Raw genomic sequence first — 23367 nt, forward strand, 5'->3', positions numbered from 1 at the left:
ACAAAAAAGCTCACGCGTGCCGCCACTTTTTGGAAACAGAAACAAATAATAAAAACAGTTAAACAACAAGATGTGGTTTCCATTGGGTAGAAATGTTCAAGTTTGGTTTTTGGCACGGTGTAGTGAAACGGACGTTGTGGCTTCATCAATTGTTGTGGTCGTACAGTCAGTGTTCGGGGTCAGTTTGGGTCATTTAAGACGACACCCGCCAGGATGCCAAGAGTGAGATCCTCTCTGCCACAGTGCAAGAAACGTGATCGGAAATTTACAGAAATAAAAGGTACAAAAATGATGTATATACAGTACAAATTTTAAGATAAACATATTAACAGTTTAAAATGTAATTACTCCAGTCAATATATATCACAAGTGGTCACACCTAGTTTCTCGGGACATTAACATACTATAAAAAAAAAAAAAAAAACATTGTTGATTTAATTTAGGGTGTCCAATTATTTGACAATACTATGTACATAATGGTCATTTCTTTACTGTCCTTCATATGTTCAAGTGCATGTGCTTAGAATTTCCTGTGTAGTGTGCATTTCTATATACAATAAGAAGCGTTAGGCCCGCCCATACCGTCAGGCCGCTAGAATCACACACACACACACTATTTTGCAGGTGTGTATCATTTGACCTAATGTTACAACTATACAAATAAAGAATAAAAGACTTCACACTGCGCCGACACTGCACACAAATTTAGGAATGGAGTAAGAGAGAACAGTAAAGGGTTCTGTAAACGTCTCAGTCCGATAACATCATCGGACTTACTGCTTGTGCTGCCATCAAATCAACTTCGATTCCTATTGCCTCTCTTTTGTAGTAAACATTTTGGGAATGTTTGAATTAGCTGCATAATACTTGTTTAAAGGCTTAAAGATTCCATAAACTGCACCTTCTTCTATAGTAACAGTAGAATGATAGTCACTAAGTGCCCTGCCCTGGTACTGCGGGTGCTAGTGGTCCCATGTCGTGGAACAGCACAGCCGCAGGTGATGTAATGTTCTAGACAAATTGGCTACCTGGAAGAGACAACACGGAATAACAGGACGCTCCTTTCTACAGAAAGAAGGTATACGGCCTACAATGTCCCAGCAGGCATGCTATGCATCAGATATACAGCTCTGTATCTTGTCCATCCACTGCTGGGCACTCTGTGCGTCCTGAGCACAGAAATTGTACACACGCTTGCTGGTTCTTACCTGGAATACAAAATGCAGAAGAACGAGGTCAAGCAAAGCTCAGAATTTCTTCCATCACGGTGGAAACATTTTTATATAATACAATTCATTTCAAAGTGCAGGATTCCTCACCAGCTCCTTAACTCTTTTGGCAATGCGCACATAGTACTCAGCTGCCATATGCTTTAACTAGAGAAGTGTCCACACACATCTATCCTATATGCTATACAAGTTGTGCTATACATAACGCTATATATTAGTGATCATTCTAGCACCCGCTATCTATGAAAACCCATGCAGTTCCTCTTCCCTGCCTGGGGTGTCGCTGTCTGCTCTGGTGCTTCTAGCACAGTGTGATCTGTATATCAGCACCTATATGCAAACCAGACCTGTGATAGAAACACCACAGCAGACAGCGACACCCCGAGGCAGGGAAGAGGAACTGCATGGGATTTCAAAGATAGCAGGTGCTAGAATAAACACTATGTACGACTCGGTAGCGCTGGGTGTCTTTTTTGCAACTTTTCTCTATTAAATACCAAATTTGCACAATCAGCTTCTGCTGATTAAAATGTACGACTCGGTAGCGCTGGGTGTCTTTTTTGCAACTTTTTTCTATTAAATACCAAATTTGCACAAGCAGCTTCTGCTGATTAAAATGATACATTTATATTCTGTGTATGACTGCAGAAGAAATTATACGTTACAGTGTACCTTCCAAGAAAAAAGGTGAAATGTAGCATTCTGTATGCAGATTCTGGGCCAGATTCTCTAAGCTTCAAAAGTGATAAAATGGAGAGTGATAAACAGCCAGCCAATCAGCTCCTACCTGCCATGTCACAGACAGTGTCTGAAGAATGTCAGACAGGAGCTGATTGGCTGGCTGTTTATCGCTCTCCATTTTATCACTTTTGAAGCTTAGAGAATCTGGCCCACAGCCTTTTAGTCACACACTGAATACAGTCAGGGGCAGTGTTCCCTCTAAGCTGTGCGCATGTGCGCGCGCACACACCTCGACGAGCGTGCGCACAGACATTACAACTGAGCGCACAAAGCAGCAGTGGTCCCTTTTTGCAGTTGTGGACTCAATTAATGTGTGCTTCACCCATTTACTACATTATGTGCTGTATTTTGAATGTTTAAATGTTTAATATCCTTTTGAAGTAAAGTTAACACAAATGCTGAACATCATTTTCCAGTTATATATAAGTGACGCACAAAAATGTAAATTTCATTCCAAAGTTGCACAGCCAAAATCTTTAGCCGCACGCAGCCTTCGTAACATTAGAGGGAACATTGGTCAGGGGACGTATAATTTTAAGCAGGAGAAGCTGCCTGTGCTTCCCATTTCCCATGTTCTGCAATAAGAGTTTATTGTAGCAAAAAAAGATGCCAGTCGCTACTAGAAGGGCTGTTTAACATGAAAGGAGCAAAAGGAATGGCAGAGCGCAATTCTATATAGTCTCTGACAAGGGGACACCCCTGCCCCTTAAAGCCAAAAGGAAGAAAAAGATTTCAGAGGCAGCGCTGATCCAAATACACAATTAAAAAATGTATTAATGAAACAATCTATACAATTATTACACAGATACCGGCCAGTACTTCAGCATAAAAAACAATTATAAAAATGATTATTAGTTCACTACAATAAGCACCATATCTGTTTTTGCTCCAGCTCTCTGTATTTCTTAATTTGTATTTGATTAGTAAGCAGATGTTAGTAATGAACAATTAGCTCTCTCAAAGCTTAGTCCGTGTTAGTACGTTAGATGGCATGCATGCTTTCAATATTAGAGAAATACTCAAGTCACTTGTAAAACACAGAATTGAGCTATAACCTGCCGCCTCTGGCTCAGTCACTCAGTCAGAATGTGGGGATCTCCCGGCTGTTGATTCCCTGCTGTGTGCAAAACAGCCTTCAGGGTCGTGTCCACAGAGTGGTGTGCGGTCTTGGAGGCGATATAATTATGCAGGAGGGCACGGTGATGCGGCGGTCGGCACCTGGGTAAGCCCTTAACGCGTTTCTCGGCCTTTCGCAATCGGCCGCTTCGTCAGAAGGAGGTAGATATGGTGTTTATTGTAGTGAACTAATAATAATTTTTATAATTGTTTTTTATGCTGAAGTACCGGCCGGTATCTGTGTAATAATTGTATAGATTGTTTAATTAATACATTTTTTTATTGTGTATTTGGATCAGCGCTGCCTCTGAAATCTTTTTCTTCCTTTTAACATGAAAGGAGACTAGCTATACGTGGACATAACTACAAATCACAATCCACACGGAGGACAATGGGGCTGCGGTAATCAGCAATCCTTAAATGGCACCCATACTTAGATTTGGCATAAATATGCAGAAATAGCCCTGTGGCCAGGACCTAATATTAAGGTGGTTTTAGAAATAGGTTCCAAAGAGAATTAAATGTAGAAGAAGCGGTTATCAGACAAAGGGGGAGATTCTCTATCACAGAAATGTGGTAAAAACCCAGTTATCGGGGTTTTTACCGCATTTCTGTATGCTGTACTGTCCCTTCGCAGAGACAGCGCTGCGGAGGGAATCGCCAGCAAAAGCTGGCGATTCCCTGCAGAAGCCTATGGGCTTCTTACCGCAGCGCTGTTTGAGGGATCTGTTACGGATCCCTCCCAGCGTGCCCTGCGGCCAGCGCCGGGGTCTGTGCATGCGCAGATGGACTCCCGGGTCACAGACCCGGAAGTCCAGTGCCGGCACCGCATCGCAAGGGACAGCTCTTATCGCAAGAGCTGTCCCTTGCGTTAATAACAGCATATGTTACAACATATGCCGTTATTAATAATGCGATGTCCGGCGAAGGGGGGCGGCGAGTTTTACAACATCCCGCCCAAAATCAGAGCAATAACTAGTACAAAAAGTTTAAAGTGTCTTTTTTAATAAGACCCTAATTCATGTTGACCTTAGTTATGTCGACCCTAAGATTGTGTTGGCCGTTTCTCAATGTCGACCACTTTACAGTGTCAACCATTGTCTAACATCTAGTGCGTGGAGCTATTCATTTAGCTGACTGTGCTGGACAGGTTAGACGGGAGATGCAGGTCACTGCACATAGAGTGTAGCACTTAGTCATAACAAACGGTATTCTCCGACTTCAGTGTTGGTGCGACGCTGTTCGCGCAGATAGTAAGACCACAACTCACATCGTGGCACTAGCTTGTTAAAGAGGGTGCAAGCACTCATCCCCCCCCCCCCGCAAAATTCAATTGCGCATTTCATTAACTCTTCCCATGGAAGCCCAAGCTCCAACATGGTATAAACCCCGATTCCCTTATACACTGACGGTTATAGCGCAGAGCGTGGACATGTGTACACTTCATGTTAAACATTACATATGTGTATTTACTGTAACTGGTTTCTATGGACACAACTCATTCTGCCATCTCCTGAACAGACCATGATGTCATTTGGCTGGAATTCAGAGCCACACCCTACAGGGTATCAGATGGCATCTGGAACGAAGCCTTAAATATCCGCGCATCCAGCAAGACTGTATCGTTTCATTTCACTATTTACAATTAACGGCAGCAATTTCCTGTACAGCAACATGCACGAGTAGTGTACACACTAATGTAGTGCACAGCGGGTGACCTTCCCCTCCCAGAGCACCTCTGTCACGTCACACATTGGCTTTTACCTCCATAACCCTGCAGCACATTGCAGAGCTTTTCCTGGGCGGTTCCTAAGATTCGCCCCAATCATCTTATAAACTTCTGTTTATATTACACAATGTGCTGAAAACGGTGCGATAATGAAAAATAACCTTTAATGCTTTCTGTATCATAGGAACCCGAACAACCTTGAGAAACAGAGATCAACGGACACATATTCGTAACAAATTGCAACGTTCTGCTCAATCACCAGGAATACAATAAAGCATGCGTCGCTACTCACGTCAAAGAAAGCCCTTTCGTTTGCGTGCTTTGGCACTCCTATAGTTGGTGCAGCGGGTACGACCATCTCAACATCTGCTAGATCTATGTGACCTTTACAGCTGGTGTCCTCGCCTGAGTCGTAGTAGCGGAGCTGTACGGTGGAGAGGGGTGTGCAACATTCAGTCACTTTACAGACACGAAAACATAGCACATAGTGTAACAGTCAGTAGGATTGCATACACACAATAAGCCTCATGAAGGGTTGGTGCTGTCATTTTGGGTAAATACATTCTATGGGCTACATATTTCACCCACGAAAGGTACCAGAGGAGGCAGCCATGTTGGGCCCGTTACGTAGGAGTATCCTTGGTGGAATAGACTGCGTCTAAACAAAACAGGTGGTTGCAGCGCTCTGACGCTAGGAGGTGGGTCCTAACTTAACAGTCAGGACCTTGTATCTTTCATCCAACCCATGAGCATACAAGGTGAGCCATGTTGGGGTGCACTACAAGGGTAACACTGCCGGGGAGAAGCCATACAGAGTCCAAGGAATTTATGGGAACTACGGATACACATGTAATATGATACAGTAGAGTATGAATAGATCAACATATAATATAGAGAAACGGGGGGGGGGGGGGGGGTTGTTAGTCGCACAAGACTTGTATTTAGGTGGACCCCTGAGGTAGTACTAATATGTTTACAAAACTCTATAGGCAGGGGTGTGCTACCACTGGACACTGTAATTTGAGAGCATAAGAGAGGAAAGAAGAAAGAGTGTCCTGTTTTGGGTGCACCAATTTGAAAGATAAAATATAACCTTTATTAATTTTCTCTAAAAGGCTGCGAAAATGTTAAATAACATGAAACATACAAAGGTGGGGTAACACACTCTAAAACAAAGGTGGCAGGCAGGTACTGCTGAAACTTTATTTGTTATATCATGTGGTGATTGTACAGTGTGTGGCTGCCCAATTCTGTGCGGTTAGATCTACAATCCGTAGTCTCTGTGCTGGGTGCCAAGAGTAACTGGGTCAGCTGACCTCTAGTTGCTCACATATGCTCAAACCTCACAAACTTAGTGCTGCCACTGACATGCAATATAGGGTGCTGTATATATTTGCAATCACCTCTAAGCTGTGTTAAGGGCCAGAAGAAGCTTTACTGCGAAGCGCGTGCCGGCTAGCGGTGCGCAGGCAGTAGTGCTGATTTGTTATTTTCTTTACATTGCATTTTGATTATTTGTACCTAAGTGTGGAGTCTTGGAAGCCCTTATAAGGGCTTGCACTCACACGTGTGCTGCAGCGAGATCACCCCACGTTTGGGGCTCTCATATCCACTGACACCCCACATCTGGGCGAGTCACTGGTGGATATAGTCCCCCTGATCTTCTGACGGGGATATACTGTACCCCAGTGACTGTTTAATAGATATTTGGCCACTACCTGTTTGGCCTCCCGGGGTTGAGGTCTCTCTGGAATTTACAGAGTAGACACCCCTTAACAGCTTATAGGTGATTGCAAATATATACAGCACCCTGGCCCTTATTCTGATTGACGCGGACTTTACCGCATTCTTACGGATCGCGTCTTTTCGCCGTCTGCGCATGCGTGGAGAACGCAACGCGCATGTGCCACGCCTAGACTCCGTACCAGTTCGGCAAAATCCCGTCCAAAACTGTTGCCCGCAATCAGTCGGGAAATATGGGCGTATTATGGGCGTCATGCGGAATGGCACATGGGCGTAGTTTCAAAGTGGGCAAAACGGGGCGGAAACATGGGCGGACACGGGGGAGTACACTTATGTTGGGGGGCGTACATTCGGAAACCACTCCGAATGCACGCGATCAAAAAGGGCAGAAATGTGCGGTGTCCACAAGTGTACTATTGCTTTGCGTACACCACTCGTTCATGCGGTAGGCGAACGTACGCCTAATGACTACAACCATTAACACCTGAACCCAATAGAATCTACTCCTTTACTCATTACTCACTAATAGGACGCTTGTCAGTGCTTTAATTGAAACCATTGCACTTACATTGCTGTAAGGGTTAATGTGTGCAATGCATGTGTTAGGCATGCTTGTAAGGATATATTGGAATCTAATTGATTCCAATTCAAAATAAGCAGTTTTTTTATGAGGATAGGTAATTGACTAAGTGGGTCATGTGATGTATTGCAGAAGATACTTCATAGTGGGTTGTTTGGCGTAAATACTCCGCTTACGTGCGGTAGCACCGCTTGGCTCCCGTTCGGATGCGGTATTCCCGAGCATACTCTGTAATACTCTGTAATACCGTGCCGAATCTGAGTGTTTCTCCCGCACACGCATGGTTTGTATGTCGTCCGTAAACACGCCCTGTTCTTAAAGAGTGAGTCCGTCCGAATGCGGAGGACACGTGGGCGTTTCTACGGACGATGGCCGCACGCGGCAAAACACCGTGGCGTGCGGACCGCACCGTAAGAATGCGGGAATATCCGCACCGATCAGAATAAGGGCCTTTATATTGCATGTCAGTGGCAGCACTAAGTTTGTGAGGTTTGAGCATATGTGAGCAACTAGAGGTCAGCTGACCCAGTTACGCTTGGCACCCAGCACAGAGTTCTGGTAGCAGGTGGAGAATCTACGGATTGTAGATCTAACCGCACAGAATTGGGCAGCCACACACTGTACAATCACCACATGATATAACAAATAAAGTTTCAGCAGTACCTGCCTGCCACCTTTGTTTTAGAGTGTGTTACCCCACCTTTGTATGTTTCATGTTTTTTAACCTTTTCGCAGCCTTTTAGAGAAAATTAATAAAGGTTATATTTTATCTTTCAAATTGGTGCACCCAAAACAGGACACTCTTTCTTCTTTCCTCTCTTATGAAACATACAATATATCCTGTCCATGAAGGTACCATCCAAGGCAGCTTCTTCAGATGGTTCCTCCATGGGCAGGATGTATAATAGGTTGCTGCTGGCAGTGGCATAAAAGGGTGGTATTAAACCAGTGGTTATGTCAATATAATCGTAATGGCATGAGATTTCACATGTTTCAGGGAGCATAAGATGATATTTGAGCCAGCACGGGCAAGGTGGTCTAGTTGCTTGATTGAAGGATACCATTGGGAGGGGGTCTGGAGGTCCAGAAGCGGGCACTTACAGATACATCGGGAGGATGGATGAATGGGTGTCAAGCAGGAGATAGGAGATGTCATGGAGAGCAGGTAGTCTGTTACAGATGGGTCACAGGAGAAAGGCAGATGGAGAAAGTGGGGAGATACGGATGCGGCTGGCAGTGTGTGGGAGGGCTTGGCCTGGGAGGGAGGGCACATGGTGGCAATAAAATAGTACTGATGAGACTAAAGGAGCAAATACAGCAAAAGTAGGACAGGCCACGCACATTGGGAGCCGGCATAGTTCTCGTGTGTGCAGTACATGGAGGCAGTGCAGTGAAATGGAATCAGGTCAGAGAACAGTCCTAGATATCAGAACAGCTACAATATAAGTGTATAAAGGAAGAACATACTGGGATTAACAGTGTACATGGATGTGAGGGTGTGGTAAGCAATGCATTACGTATTCATGACATTGGAGGCTGAGTTCTGATCACACGGTTGATTCTTGCAGTCACAATTGTTCTGTCATTCTTCCTCTGTTAGGAAAGAGAGAGTCTCTACCCCTTTTACACGGTTATCGTCTGAGCAAGCCAGTCGGAAAGTTGGCGATCACTTCACACAGTTGTTTGCAAAACTGAATATATACCTCAGTCCTGTGACCTCCTCTTACCTGGTGCTTGGTGACATCAAGAACAAACCAACGTGGCTTCCAGCCCTTCAGAAGAGCCCCTCTCTTGTACAGAACACCTTCAAATGACCTGTGTGTGATGAGATAGATAGATGACAAAACATATCCCAAAATTAATTTACACGGGAATAAAGCAAAGGGAAGGATTCAAACCTTACACACCTGTTTTCTTCATTCTTGGAGGTAAAATGATTGTACAGGGTTGCTGATCTCCGGTCCACTCCATTGGAAGGCGAAGATGTGATGTTCTGTTCATCCCCTAAGCCACTGTCTGGAAGATGCACCATAGACATCTTCTGGTAAGACTGGAGGTTGGCAGACACCAGGATGGAGGGACTTCTCTACAATTTAACATCACAAAAAGATTTTGTTTAGAAGAATATTTGCTTTTCGACTCTAAGTAACCAGTCACCGCCAGGTGAGAAAAGACTGGAACAGGTCACCAGACACCTGTAAATGCAGCATAGAGAGAAGAATCGGTTCCATCCACACTCACTAACGGAATGTTGGGCAGACATTTTTATGTATTTACTAAGCATAAAGCTCTGTCTTAGTTCATTGTGGTATCAATCCCTAAAAATAAATAAAAAACCAGGACAGCACATTATAGATCTGTGGGTCTGATTTCAGTTGTAGGAAATGATTTGAAGCTAATCTGAAAAATGACTGGGAAAATGATTTCATAAAAAAGGGTCTGTGTCTGCCTAACCACTAGGAACAGTTTTCCCTGGGTTTTAATGGGCTCTGGGTAGTGTAATAAATGCAACATATTGTTTAAGGAGGAACTTACATGGCCATCTAACTAGTGTGTATCGGCCACGTTAGTCATTGCTAACAGGTGTATGCCCACATTATTAGCAAGGGGTGTCATAGTAAGAAGATCAGAGGCTTCTATGTGACACTGGCATAGGATGCCAACATAGCAAGCCAAGCAAGCGGTACTGCTGCAGAGTATAGAACGCAGTAAAACCAATCGCCCCCGGTCACCCTTACTAACAAGTTACCAAAATTGTCTGGAAGCAACAGCAGCGTGGATTGGGGGTTCCATGGTCATTTGCCCCCGCAATGGTCTCAAATCACACGGTGGCTGAAGAACTATAAGGCGCAGTGGACACAAGTTTCCTGGGAATGGCAGAAGTGTAAAATTGGTGGTGCAGAAGTAACGAGGGTCCCTTATTTCCGGTAATTGGAAATGGACGCTCTTTGTGTTTGGACTATACCCGAGTATAAAGGGGTGAGGTCATTTGGTCTATAGCATGATAATCGACAGTCATTCGGTCAACATGGGAAAAGGTCGACATGGTTCTAGGTCAAAAGGTCATTAGTTCGACAGTCAAAAGTTCGACATGGGGTTTTTCAATGTTTTTTGAGCCGACAGGCAGTATTTCATGCCCTACCATCCACTAGGGCAGGGGAACCTTTTTGGGGCCAAGGGCTGTTTGTACTGGGGGAAAATGCCTCGGGGGCCATATATATATAAAAAAAAAACACTTACAAATTGCCCTGCGGCAGCCGTCCCACGCTCCGGCGGCTGCCGCAGTTTTAGAGTCGCCGGTCTGTGGGGTCCGGTGCCTGTGCAGAAAGCCAAGTACTGGGGAAATCTCACGAGAGGTTGTAGCTCTCGCGAGATTTCCCCTGTACTTCACTGTCTGCACAGGCCACACAGACTGGCTGCGGGGGCGGTATATGGCCTGTGGGCCGGAGGTTCCCCACCACTGCACTAGGGCATGGTGGGAGAATAAAATAGTGTGCCATGCGCAGAGAGGCACCGTGCCCGAAGCATTGCGAGCGCAGCGAGGGGATGTGGTGCACTTTGAAATGTGTCTATGTCAACTGTGTTGACATTCGGGTCAAAAAATTGTGAAAAACCCCATGTCGAACTAATGACCTTTCGGCTAAAAACCATGTCAACCTACACCCATGTCGACCTAATGACTGTTGACCAAATGATCCCAACACATCTAATAGAAATGAGATGTGGGCAAGAACTGAGCACCTTTAGGATGGAATGGATCGTGACAACTGCCCAACATCGGATCTTGAACCCTATACTGCTCTTATGGGTGAATTTTGGGAGTCCTAAAAGCCATGGGGGAGATTCTCTAAAAATCTCCGCCACCCATCGCAATTATAATTATCGCATATGTTCTAACATATGCGATAATTATAGCAAAGGACAGCTCTTGCGTTAAGAGCTGTCCTTTGTGGTTAGAGTCGCCGAGTCCCAGCAGGTCCCGGCGGCTCCCCCTCCCTCCCACACCCGGCGCTGCTGCTGCTGCGCCGGGCTCTCCTCCTCCCTGCACCCGGAAGAGGATCAGTGCAGGGAGGAGGTCACAGGTCCGGGCAGCACTGCGCTGTGCTGCCTGGACACAGGTGAGGGGGCGATGCGGCACGGGTCCGTGCGGGGCGGCGGTGGGTTCGCGTTAGAAGCCCATTGGCTTCTATTTATTTATTTACAGTTTCTTATATAGCGCAGCAGATTCCATTGCGCTTTACAATAGTAGACAGTGATAAGACAAACTGGGTAACAGACAGACTTGGAGGTAGGAGAGCCCTGCTGCAAGCTTACAATCTATAGGGATATAGGGGGGAAACATAAGGACAGGCACCAGTAATAGCATAGCAGTTACAAGTCCAGAAGGGAAGCTATATAATACATAAGTGCCTCGGAGGGTTATGCATGTAGAACTTAAATATGATAGGCTTGCCTGAAGAGGTGAGTTTTCAGGGAACGCTTGAAAGTTTGGAGACTGGTGGAGAGTCTTAATGTGCGTGGAAGGGCATTCCAAAGGATGGGAGCAGCGCGATAAAAGTCCTGTAATAGTGAATGGGAGCTAGTGATCCATGCAGAAGAGAGACGCAGATCTTGTGTAGAGCGTAGTGGTCGAGATGGGAGATATTTTGTGATAAGTGCAGAGATATATGCTGGTGCAGTATGGTTAATAGCTTTATAAGCAACTAGAAGTGTTTTATATTGAATACGGTAATATACAGGCAACCAATGGAGGGACTGGCAGAGCAGATCAGCAGACGATGAGCGTCTTGCAAGGAAGATCAGCCTAGCAGCAGCATTATAAAAATTGATTGCAGTGGTGAGAGTCTGTTCTTGGGAAGACCAGTTAGGAGACTATTGCAATAATCAATGCGGGATATAATGAGTGCATGGATAAGAGATTTGGTAGTGTCTTGTGTGAGATAGGGTCGTATTTTGGATATGTTTTTTAGATGCATGTAACATGACCCCCATCGAGGATGACCCCTAAGCAACAAGCTTGTGGGGTAGGGTAGATTATTGAGTGGTCAACAGCGATGGAGATGTCAGGATGGTAACTGTTCTTAGTTGGCAGGAATATAAGTAATTCCGTTTTGGAAATATTGAGTTTGAGTTGGCGACAAGCTATCCAAGATTAGATGGTAGAGAAGCAATCAGAGACTCGACCCAAACCACTGGTGACAACTCTGGGGTTGATAGATAGATTTGAGTATCATCAGCATGCAAGTGATACTGAAATCCGAAAGAGCTGATTAGTTTGCCAAGAGAGGAGGTATAGATTGAGGACCTAAGACTGAACCTTGCGGAACTCCGACTGACAGAGGTAATGAAGAGGAAGTAAGAGTTAGAGAAGCGAACACTGAAAGAGCGATCAGATAGGTAAGATGTGAACCAGGAAAGGGCTGTATCATTAAGACCTAGGGAGTGTAGTGTTTGTAAGAGAAGAGAGTGATCGACGGTGTAAAATGCAGCAGAAAGTTCAAGAAGAATAAGTAGTGAGTAATGGCCTTTAGACTTAGCCGTTACCAGATCATTCACCACTTTAGTCAGTGCTGTCTCAGTGGAGTGTTGAGAGCGAAAGCCTGACTGAAGTGGGTCTAATAGGGTGTTAGAGTTAAGAAAGTTTGTGAGGCGAGAGTAGACAAGTCTCTCCAGTAGCTTGGAGAGGCACTGGAGCTGAGATATAGGACGATAGTTAGAGAGAGAGTTAGGGTCGGAATTCTGTTTTTTTTTTTAGAATAGGAGTTATCACTGCATGTTTGAGCAGAGAAGGAAAAGTACCAGTAGTAAGAGAGAGATTGCAGATTTTAGTTAAGGTTGGAATAATCACAGGAGATAGATTTTTAATGACTTGCGCAGGTATAGGATCGAGAGGAGAGGTAGTAGAGTAAGAGGATAAGAAGAGTGCGGAAACTTCCTTTTCATTTGTGGGCTCAAATGAAGAGAAAGTGCCAGAGGGTTCAGGTGGGAAAGAAAGAGGGTTAGAGGTTGTAGAAGAGCATACCATTTCATATTGTATGTTATCAATTTTGTCCTTAACCCCTTCCTGACACAGCATGTTTTTGCCTTCCTGACAGAGCCCTTTTTTTCAAATCTGACATGTATCACTTAAGTGGGGATAACTTTTTTTTGCTTTAACTTATCCCAGTGATTTTGAGATTGTTTTCTCGTGACACATTGTACTTCAAATTAGTGGTAAATTTGGGTCGATACAGTCTGTGTTTCTTTGTGAAAAACACCAAAATGTCGTAAAAAAATGGAAAATTTAGCAATTTGCAAAATGTTAAATTTTCTGCTTGTGAGACAAATAATCATACCACTCAAAATAGTTAATAACTAACATAGACCATATGTCTACTTTATGTTTCCATCATTATTTCAACTTCCTTTTAATTTTTTTGGACACTAGGAGGCTTACAATATGAATAGCAAATTCTCAAATTTTCAAGAAAATTTCAAACACTGATTTTTTTAGGGACCAGTTCAGTTCTGATGTGACTTTGAGGGACTTGTATGTGAGACACCCCCATAAATGATGCCATTTCAAAAACTGCATCCCTCACAGTATTCAAAACAGCATTTTGAAAGTTTGTTAACCCTTTAGGTGTTTCACAGGAATTAAAACAATGTGTAGGTGAAATTTCAAAATTTCTTTTTTTTTGCAGATTTGCAATTTTAATACATTTTTCTAAGGAACACCGTAGATTTTACTAGAGAAATGTGACTAAAAATTGATTCCCCCAATTCTTTTGTTTTCATAAATATCCTATATGTGGCCCTAGTGTGCACGTTGACCAAACTACAGGCTTCATAATAGAAGGAGCACCTACTTGATTTTGGAGCCTCCTTTTTATGAGATTATTTTTTAGGCACCATGTAGGTTTCTAGGCACCATAAGATGCTAAAATTTAGGAACCCCCCCACAAGTGACCCCATTTTGCAAACTACACCCCTCAGGGAATTCATCTAGGGGTATAGTGTACATTTCAAACCACCAGGGGTTTCACCAATTGTGGTACAACTGGGCAGTGAAAATGAAAAATTAAATTTTTTACACAAAAATGCAGTTCTGGCTCAAAATTTTTCATTTTCACAAGGAATGAAGGAGACAAAGCACCCCAAAATCTGTGCCCCAATTTCTCCCGAGTACGGCAATGCCTCACATGTGACCAAAAAATACCATTTGGGTGCATGGCAGGACTCAGAAGGGAAGGAGTGATTTTTGGATTTTGCAGCTCAGATTCTGGTGGAATGTTGGTGGGTGCTATGTCGCATTAGCAAGACCCCCCAAGCACCAATACAGTGGAACCCCCCCACAAGTGACCCCATTTTGCAAACTACACCCCTCAGGGAATTCATCTAGGGGTATAGTGTACATTTCATACCCCCAGGGGTTTCACCAATTTTGATACAACTGGGCTGTGCAAATGAAAAATTACATTTTTTACACAAAAATGCAGTTCTGGCTCAAAATTTTTCATTTTCACAAGGAATGAAGGAGACAAAGCACCTCAAAATCTGTGCCCCAATTTCTCCCGAGTACGGCAAAGCCTCACATGTGACCAAAAAATACCATTTGGGTGCATGGCAGGACTCAGAAGGGAAGGAGTGATTTTGGGATTTTGCAGCTCAGATTCTGGTGGAATGTTGGTGGGTGCTATGTCGCATTAGCAAGACCCCCCAAGCACCAATACAGTGGAACCCCCCCACAAGTGACCCCATTTTGCAAACTACACCCCTCAGGGAATTCATCTAGGGGTATAGTGTACATTTCATACCCCCAGGGGTTTCACCAATTTTGATACAACTGGGCTGTGCAAATGAAAAATTACATTTTTTACACAAAAATGCAGTTCTGGCTCAAAATTTTTCATTTTCACAAGGAATGAAGGAGACAAAGCACCCCAAAATCTGTGCCCCAATTTCTCCCGAGTACGGCAATGCCTCACATGTGACCAAAAAATACCTTTTGGGTGCATGGCAGGACTCAGAAGGGAAGGAGTGATTTTTGGATTTTGCAGCTCAGATTCTGGTGGAATGTTGGTGGGTGCTATGTCGCATTAGCAAGACCCCCCAAGCACCAATACAGTGGAACCCCCCACAAGTGACCCCATTTTGCAAACTACACCCCTCAGGGAATTCATCTAGGGGTATAGTGTACATTTCATACCCCCAGGGGTTTCACCAATTTTGATACAACTGGGCTGTGCAAATGAAAAATTACATTTTTTACACAAAAATGCAGTTCTGGCTCAAAATTTTTCATTTTCACAAGGAATGAAGGAGACAAAGCACCCCAAAATCTGTGCCCCAATTTCTCCCGAGTACGGCAATGCCTCACATGTGACCAAAAAATACCATTTGGGTGCATGGCAGGACTCAGAAGGGAAGGAGTGATTTTTGGATTTTGCAGCTCAGATTCTGGTGGAATGCTGGTGGGTGCTATGTCGCATTAGCAAGACCCCCCCAAGCACCAATACAGTGGAACCCCCCCACAAGTGACCCCATTTTGCAAACTACACCCCTCAGGGAATTCATCTAGGGGTATAGTGTACATTTCATACCCCCAGGGGTTTCACCAATTTTGATACAACTGGGCTGTGCAAATGAAAAATTACATTTTTTAACACAAAAATGCAGTTCTGGCTCAAAATTTTTCATTTTCACAAGGAATGAAGGAGACAAAGCACCCCAAAATCTGTGCCCCAATTTCTCCCGAGTACGGCAATGCCTCATGTGTGACCAAAAAGTGGCAGGACTCAGAAGGGAAGGAGTGATATTTGGATTTTGCAGCACAAATTCTGGTGGAATGTTGGTGGGTGCTATGTGGCATTAGCAAGACCCCCGAAGCACGGTGAAATTATGAACCTAATAATCCATAGATGTGTGGTATATTTTAAAACACTCCTTTATACATAGGCCGGGTTTGTCGGGGCAAGTGTCACACTGGAAAATAGTTTGCTTTCTTATTCCCTTTTTATAGCAAACTTTGCACCTTTTTTGTGTCCTGCCCTTTTTTCCAGTGGAGGGGATTTCATCAGGAAAATGCTGCCCTGGTACAATACGGGGGCCAGTACTAGAAGTACTGGGGCCCTCTGCCTGCTGGTTCCCAAATATTAGGCCCTTTATGACTTCCTCTTGAAAGTGCATAAATGTCCCCCTCTGGCCGGTAGAACGGAATAGCACGTAAGCGTTATACAGTGCCATCTGGATGATATACACGGCCAGCTTCTTGTACCAGATTTTTGTTTTCCGCAGGGCACTGTACGGCTTCAGTACCTGATCTGAAAGATCCACTCCGCCCATGTACCTATTGTAATCCAGGATACAATTAGGTTTTGAGGTGTGGGTACTGGTACCTCGTACAGGGACGGAGGTGGTACTGTCTCCGTGAATTGTTGTCAGTATAAGGACATCCCTCTTGTCCTTATATTTGACCAAATGGTATTGTTAAGCGCTCACCTTGGTTGTGTATTATGTGAGAATAAATGGAAGGATGCTGGTGTTCTGAATAATATGTTTATTGTTCATAAGACATAAAATACAGTATACATATAAATGGGGTAAAGTAAGTATGCAGATGGTGGGGGTGCCTGAGATGAGTCCCGTGAGGGAGATTGGGGTGCCAACAGGCCCCTTTACCATAAGCCTATGAGGATTATGTCTCATCCAGCGGTGGGTGAATAAGCAGTGGCCTGTGGTGAGCCCCGGAGGGTATGAGGGGTCAGCAGAACCCTTTTTACCATAAGCCCTTGGGCTTATGTCTCACGAAGGCTGTGGTGTGGAGATGGGGAGGGTGGAGGGTATGGGATGCCCCGCGGGCGGGTGGGTAAACAGTAGGGGGCGGACAGTCCAGGATGCACTCTTTGCTGCAGAACAGGAACAGTCTGTTGCTGGGTAGCGGCGCCCCGCTCCCAGAGTTCTTACCGACTTGATGGTTTAGCAGAGTGAGTGCAGCGGTGTTGATGCTGGGTGTCGCGTCCTCGCTGTTTGGGCAGTGGTGAGTATATCGCAACTCGCTGCCTGAAGTTTGTGAGCCCTTCCGTCTGTGTGGAAGCGGCTTCCACAGTTACCTGACCCGGACGCTAACTTCCGGGTTAGCGTGATGATGTCACCGGGGGGAGGCTGTGCGCTCGACTCCGCACGAAGGAGACTTAGGTGATTCCGTGATGGTAGTGGTTGTGGGTGCTGCGTGTGTCTGTCCAACGCGTTTCAGCCACTGTGGGCCTTTATCAAGGATGCTGTAGGTTTGGTTTGGTGCGATTATATGCTGAGTGGGCGTGCCGGCAGCTCAGTTCATTGATGCGATTGGTCCGTGCTGTCCGCCCCTGATTGGACAAGATGGTTGTCACTCACAAGAGGGGAGGGGGGGGAGGTGTAATGGTGGTGTGTAGCTGAACTGGGTTGTTAACCCTGCGTGAGCTGGATGTTTTTAAAGCGGTGTCAGTATGTAGTAAACAGTGGTGCATTATGTGTGAATAGTTTGTGTATTAACTAGGGATTATGATGTGAGTGTATTTATCAGTATTGTTATGGAGTCCTAATGTCCTGTTTATTGTGGAAGGTTTTCTAAGGGGTTATTAACCCATCTGGTGCTATGTGTCTGTCAGCTCTAGGGGGTGTGTGTGAGGAGGTGTTTGTGCTGTAGTATAGTATGATTTGTGCAGGAGTTGGTATGAAGACACAGCGTTTCCTTACATTGTGGGTATCTATAGGAATTATTAGCCCAAATGGCTATTGTGGAAATCTATGTTTAATCCTCTAGGGGTCAGGGTTTTGATTGTGTAGATCCAGACCATTTATATGTATACTGTATTTTATGTCTTATGAACAATAAACATATTATTCAGAACACCAGCATCCTTCCATTTATTCTCACATAATACACAACCAAGGTGAGCGCTTAACAATACCATTTTGTCTAAACCTATTATTTGAGTACGGACCACTCAGTTAAGCTGCCCCACATACAGAGGGATAAGCGCAGTAACCTCCACCGAATCTACCTTATATTTGACCAACAACATATTTTCGGTGCATATTCCCCTGCTTTCACCCCTTCTCATTACTTGGGCAATGTGCGTTTTTGGGAGGCCTCTTTGGTTCTTGCGCAAAGTACCGCAAGCTGCTGTACCTCTTGAACCAAGGGCCTTAAACAGGGGGATGCTAGTGTAAAAGTTATCCACATAGAGGTGATAACCTTTATCCAGGAAGGGGTGCACTAAATGCCAGACAATTTTTCCACTAACACCTACGAGGGAGGGGGGGCATTCTGGCGGTTCAATTCTTGAATCCTTCCCTTCATATACCCTAAATATGTGGGTGTACCCTGAGGTGCTTTCACACAGCTTATACATTTTTATGCCATACCTTGCCCTCTTACTGGGAAGGTACTGGCGGAATTTAACCCTTCCTTTAAAATGTATAAGGGACTCGTCAATACAAATAAATTTTTCAGGGATGTACATCTCTGCAAATTTGGCACTGAAATGATCAATGACCGGCCTGACTTTGAATAGCCGGTCAAAGGTGGGATCATCTCTGGGTGGGCACTGTGCATTATCGTTGTAATGCAAAAATTTAAGGATCATCTCAAAACGAGCCCGAGTCATGGCCATACGGTAAAATGGGGTGCTGTACAGAACATCTGTACTCCAATATTGCCTAATTTCTGGCTTTTTTACTATGCCCATATGAAACACCAGACCCCAAAACGTCATAATCTCTACTGCATCTACAGGGGTCCACCTAGCAAATGATGACGTGGGGTTTTGAGCAATAAACTGCTGGGCATATAAATTAGTTTGGTCCACCATTAAATTTATAAAATCATCAGAGAAAAATAATTTGAAAAAGTCAATTTCTCTGAGACCTGTGGAATCAAATTGGATTCCTGGCATGGCCAAAAACTCAGGAACCTGGGGCTCAAAATTGTCTGGTGGTGGGGTCCATACGAGATCAATTATTGGGGGGGGGGGGGTCTCAGCTGCTCTACGGGGGCGTCTTTGAGGGGGTCCCTCATCACCAGAGGAGGAAGAGGAGCGAATCCTTCAAATTCCCCGCTTGCCTCACTGGCTGTGTCAGAGTCAGAGGCATGCATGGCATATGCCTCCTCCGCTGAATACATTCTTCTGGATGACTGGGATGACATTTGGGATGACATTTGGGATGACATTTGGGATGACATTTGGGATGCCATTTTTATTTTTGTGTTACTGGTAGTGAAATGTTTCAACACGTGTATAGTATAGGGGGGGGTACAAACTTTATTTCAACCCGGGGTGTATGTAGTGTGTGGTGTGTATGTAGTGCAGAAAAAAAAAATACTTTATACAGGAATTTGATCCCAATAAAAAAAAAAAAAAAATTGAAGGGGTTAAAAAAAAAAAAAATTGAAGGGGTTAAAAAAAAAAAAAAAAAAAAGGTCCTGCGCCAAAAATTGAGCACAGATGTTGGTCAGTAACGTCCGTCACTGAACAGCGCTCAAAGGCAACAGGAATTTGATAAAAAAAAAAAAAAATAGATCAACCCTGTGCCGAAAAAAAAGCTGATCAGTGATGTACGTCACTGATCAGCGCACAGTGGCCACAGGACACCCACAAAATCACAGTGTGTGTAAAAAAAAAATTTAAAAAAGACCCCACAGCACCCTCAAAAAAAAAAAAGGTGATCAGTGATGCGACACTGATTACCAGTGAGGGGCAGCAGGTGCACAACCTTTGGTGCAACTGACAGTGCAACTGGCAGCAACTGACAGGTATATATAAAAAAAAAAAACCTCTGCACCCCCAAAAAGTTGCTGATCACCTCAGATATAGTGATCAGCACAAAAGGCGGGGGCAGCAGACACAAAATATAGCACTCTCTATCACTATCTCTCTCTATCTCTCACTATCTATCACTCTATGACACTGCAGCAGCAGCACTGACAGTTATATATATGAAAAATAACCCCTGCACCCCCAAAAAGTTGCTGGGGGTGCACAAAAGGGGGGCAGCAGACACAAAATATAGCAGTCTCTATCACTCTCTGTCACTATCTCTCTCTATCTCTCTATCTCTCACTATATATCACTCTATGACACTGCAGCAGCAGCACTGACAGGTATATATATATAAAAAAAAAACCTGCGCCCCCAAAAAGTTGCTGATCAGTTAATTTATACTGATCAGCACAAAAGGGGGGGCAGCAGTCAGTTATATAAAAAATATATAGCACAATCTGTCACTATCTCTCTATCTCTCTCTATCTCTCTCTATCTCTCTCTATATAACTCTATCACACTGCAGCAGCACAAAATATAGCACTCTCTGTCACTAGCCCTCTCTATCTCTCTCTCTCTATCTCTCTATCTATAACTCGATGACACTGCAGCAGCACAACACAACACAGCACAGGAAGTCACAAGAAGTAGCAAGATCCAGGCAGTGATCAGGTAAGTATTTTGCAAGGTTCAGGTCAGTATACTGCGGCAGCTAGGCACGGTGACCGCACTGCACGCAATTCCAGACCGGAATGGCGTCTGCAGTGCAGTCACCGTTAGTTTAAACCCCCCTCCATGGCTGTGATTGGTTCGTCGGTCCGACGAACCAATCACGGCCTTTGGGGGCGGGCGGGGTGACACCAGTGTCACCCTTACACCCCGCGGTGATTGGTGCTGTACTTTACAGCACCAATCACCTCCGATCCCTGTGTCACCGGCGAACGTTATTCGCCGGTGACACAGAAAACGCTGTGAATGGCTGTTCACACTGAACAGCCAATCACAGCGATCGCCGACGGGGGGGCGGCATCGCAGCCCCCCCTGGGCATGCAGGGACATGTCTGCTGTCAGGGACAGCAGACATGTTTAAACTGTCACCGCGTCTATAGACGCGGTGGCAGTTAAATGGCATGACGTACATTTATGCCATGTGTCGGGAAGTACTTCCCGACCATGACGTAAATGTACGTCAAATGTCGGGAAGGGGTTAAAGTAGGAGGCAAGTTCTTGTGCACTGATGGTAGCCGGTGGGGGAGGAGGGGGAGGGTACAGAAGAGACTTAAAGGTGTTAAAAAGTCGCTTAGGGTTGGTGGCATGAGAAGAGATGAGATATTGGTATTATGTTTGTTTGGCAGTGTCCAAAGCATTGCTGTAGGAGTAGTAGCTAGTTTTATATGCAAGGAAATCAGTCATACTACAAGATTTGCGTCATTGGCGTTCTACTTTACGTGACTGATTTCGTAGTTGTTTTGGTGTGCCACGGTTGGAATCTAAGCCTACGCGGGGTGTAATGGGTAGCTGGAGCCATTTCATCAAGGGCTGTTTCAAGAGTCTGGTAGAGGTGGGAAACAGCAGAGTCAGGAGAGGTAAATGTAGAAATTAGTGAGAGCTGTTGTTGCAGGGAGGTGGTAAGTTGTGGAAAATTAAATGCATTAGTATTTCTACGGGTTAGAGTAGGCTTGCATGATTTCAGTGTCAGTGAGCTTGGGGTAATGGAAGAGAGTGAGAGGGTAATGAGATTGTGATCAGAGAGAGGGAAGGGAGTGTTAGTAAAATCAGAGACTGAGCACAGCCTGGTGAAAACAAGGTCAAGGCAGTGGCCTTCCTCATGAGTAGAGGAATCAGACCACTGGGAGAGGCCGAGAGAGGAGGTTAGAGAGAGGAGTTTGGAAGCATGCAAAGATGGTGGACTGTCAATAGCAATATTGAAGTCACCCAGGATGACAGTGGAGATGTCAGAGGATAAGAAATGGGGGAGCCAGGCAGACAAATCTTCTAGAAATTGAATTTTGGGAAGCCCAAGTGGGCGATAGATAGCATCAACACGCAGAGAGAAAGGGGAAAAAACCCTAATAGAGTGAACTTCAAATGATGTAAATGTGAATGAAGGAGCCTGTGGTAGAACTGAGTATGTGAAGTCTTGTGACAGTAATATACCAACCCCACCTCCTTTACAGTTACCAGGCCTGGAGGTGTGAGTGAAGTGGAAACCACCATGTGACAGTGCTGCAGGCGAGACCGTGTCTGATTGTGTGACCATGTTACAGTTACCAGGCCTGGAGGTGTGAGTGAAGTGGAAACCACCATGTGACAGTGCTGCAGGCGAGGCCGTGTCTGATTGTGTGAGCCAGGTTTCTGTAACTGCCAGCAGGTTGAATTTGTGAGAGATAAAGAGGTCATGGATGGATGTTAATTTATTGCAAACAGAGCATTCAATAGGGCACATTTAAGTTGTTTGGAGTGTGGTGGGAGGCATGTGATATTTATGAGGTTAGCCGAATTTCTAGGCATACAACCAGTAAACTCTGAGTGGGACAGGTGGTTTGGGCCTGGGTTTGGTGATATGTCACCAGCTAATAAGATTAGAAAGGAGAGATAGATAAAGGTGGATGTTTGTGTTTTTTTGTATTGTTGGTGGGATGTGGATGTGAAAGTGCAAGTAGAGAAGTACAGTAAGTAAAGAGCTCATGAGTGTTTAGAAGAGGGGAGTGAATAATAGAAGAGGCAATGTGCACAGAGTGGGGAGTGTCAGGGAGATTACAGGATGAGTGAAGTTTGGTGAGTATTCCATGTAATGTAATGAGAAGTAGCAGTTTGGTGAGCATGATGTAATAATGTATATTGTATTTACCTTGCTTGATGTTGTTCAATGTTTTCAACTGTTTTTTTAACTGTTCTTTAAAAGTAATATCACTTTGTAATTTATCACTTACTAGATTTCTAACTTAGAGATTTCTATCTTAGAGAACTGCCCAGGCAGAGGACTGCCTAATAAGTGAAGATATATACCAAGTCTGATTAGAAGAGGCTACAGCTGAGGGCACATGACCAGCTAATCAAAGGACATCAATTAGCTTGTTTTAAATAAACACTAGCCAAAAATATATACCCCAATAAATTAGGCCTCACTGACAACAGCTTCAAACAGGTTACGCAAAGGCTAGAAACATCCTTAACAATACAACACTGGTTCTGCAATTGCCATAATTCAGATTAGCGGTTAAAAGTGATTTCAGGAGACAAATGAAAAGTCACATACATGGAATAATTACTGCAAGATCTCAATAGGAGTATATGCAGAGCGCTGGTACTTGTAGTGCTGACAAATGAAAAGTCACATACATGGAATAATTACTGCAAGACCTCAATAGGAGTATATGCAGAGCGCTGGTACTTGTAGTGCTGACAAATGAAAAGTCACATACATGGAATAATTACTGCAAGACC

At 44.4% G+C, this 23367-nt stretch overlaps 1 protein-coding gene across 4 annotated transcripts in view; it reads right to left on the reverse strand.

Moving 5' to 3' along the window:
• Positions 1-390: 390 nt before the first annotated feature.
• The window catches only part of SBF2 (SET binding factor 2), a 323119-nt gene continuing 300142 nt past the window's right edge, over positions 391-23367 (reverse strand). For all 4 annotated transcript variants that reach the window (XM_083164721.1, XM_083164720.1, XM_083164719.1 and 1 more), the window contains 4 exons: positions 9046-9224; positions 8866-8953; positions 5108-5239; positions 391-1208 (listed from right to left, as the gene is read on the reverse strand). In XM_083164721.1, the coding sequence (XP_083020847.1) occupies positions 1110-1208; positions 5108-5239; positions 8866-8953; positions 9046-9224 (498 nt within the window). In that variant the 3' untranslated portion in view covers positions 391-1109. The remainder of the gene's footprint in view (positions 1209-5107; positions 5240-8865; positions 8954-9045; positions 9225-23367) is intronic.

This window comes from Crinia signifera, chromosome 11, assembly GCF_055691185.1.
Source record: "Crinia signifera chromosome 11, ASM5569118v1, whole genome shotgun sequence".
Classification (NCBI taxonomy): Eukaryota; Metazoa; Chordata; class Amphibia; order Anura; family Myobatrachidae; genus Crinia; species Crinia signifera.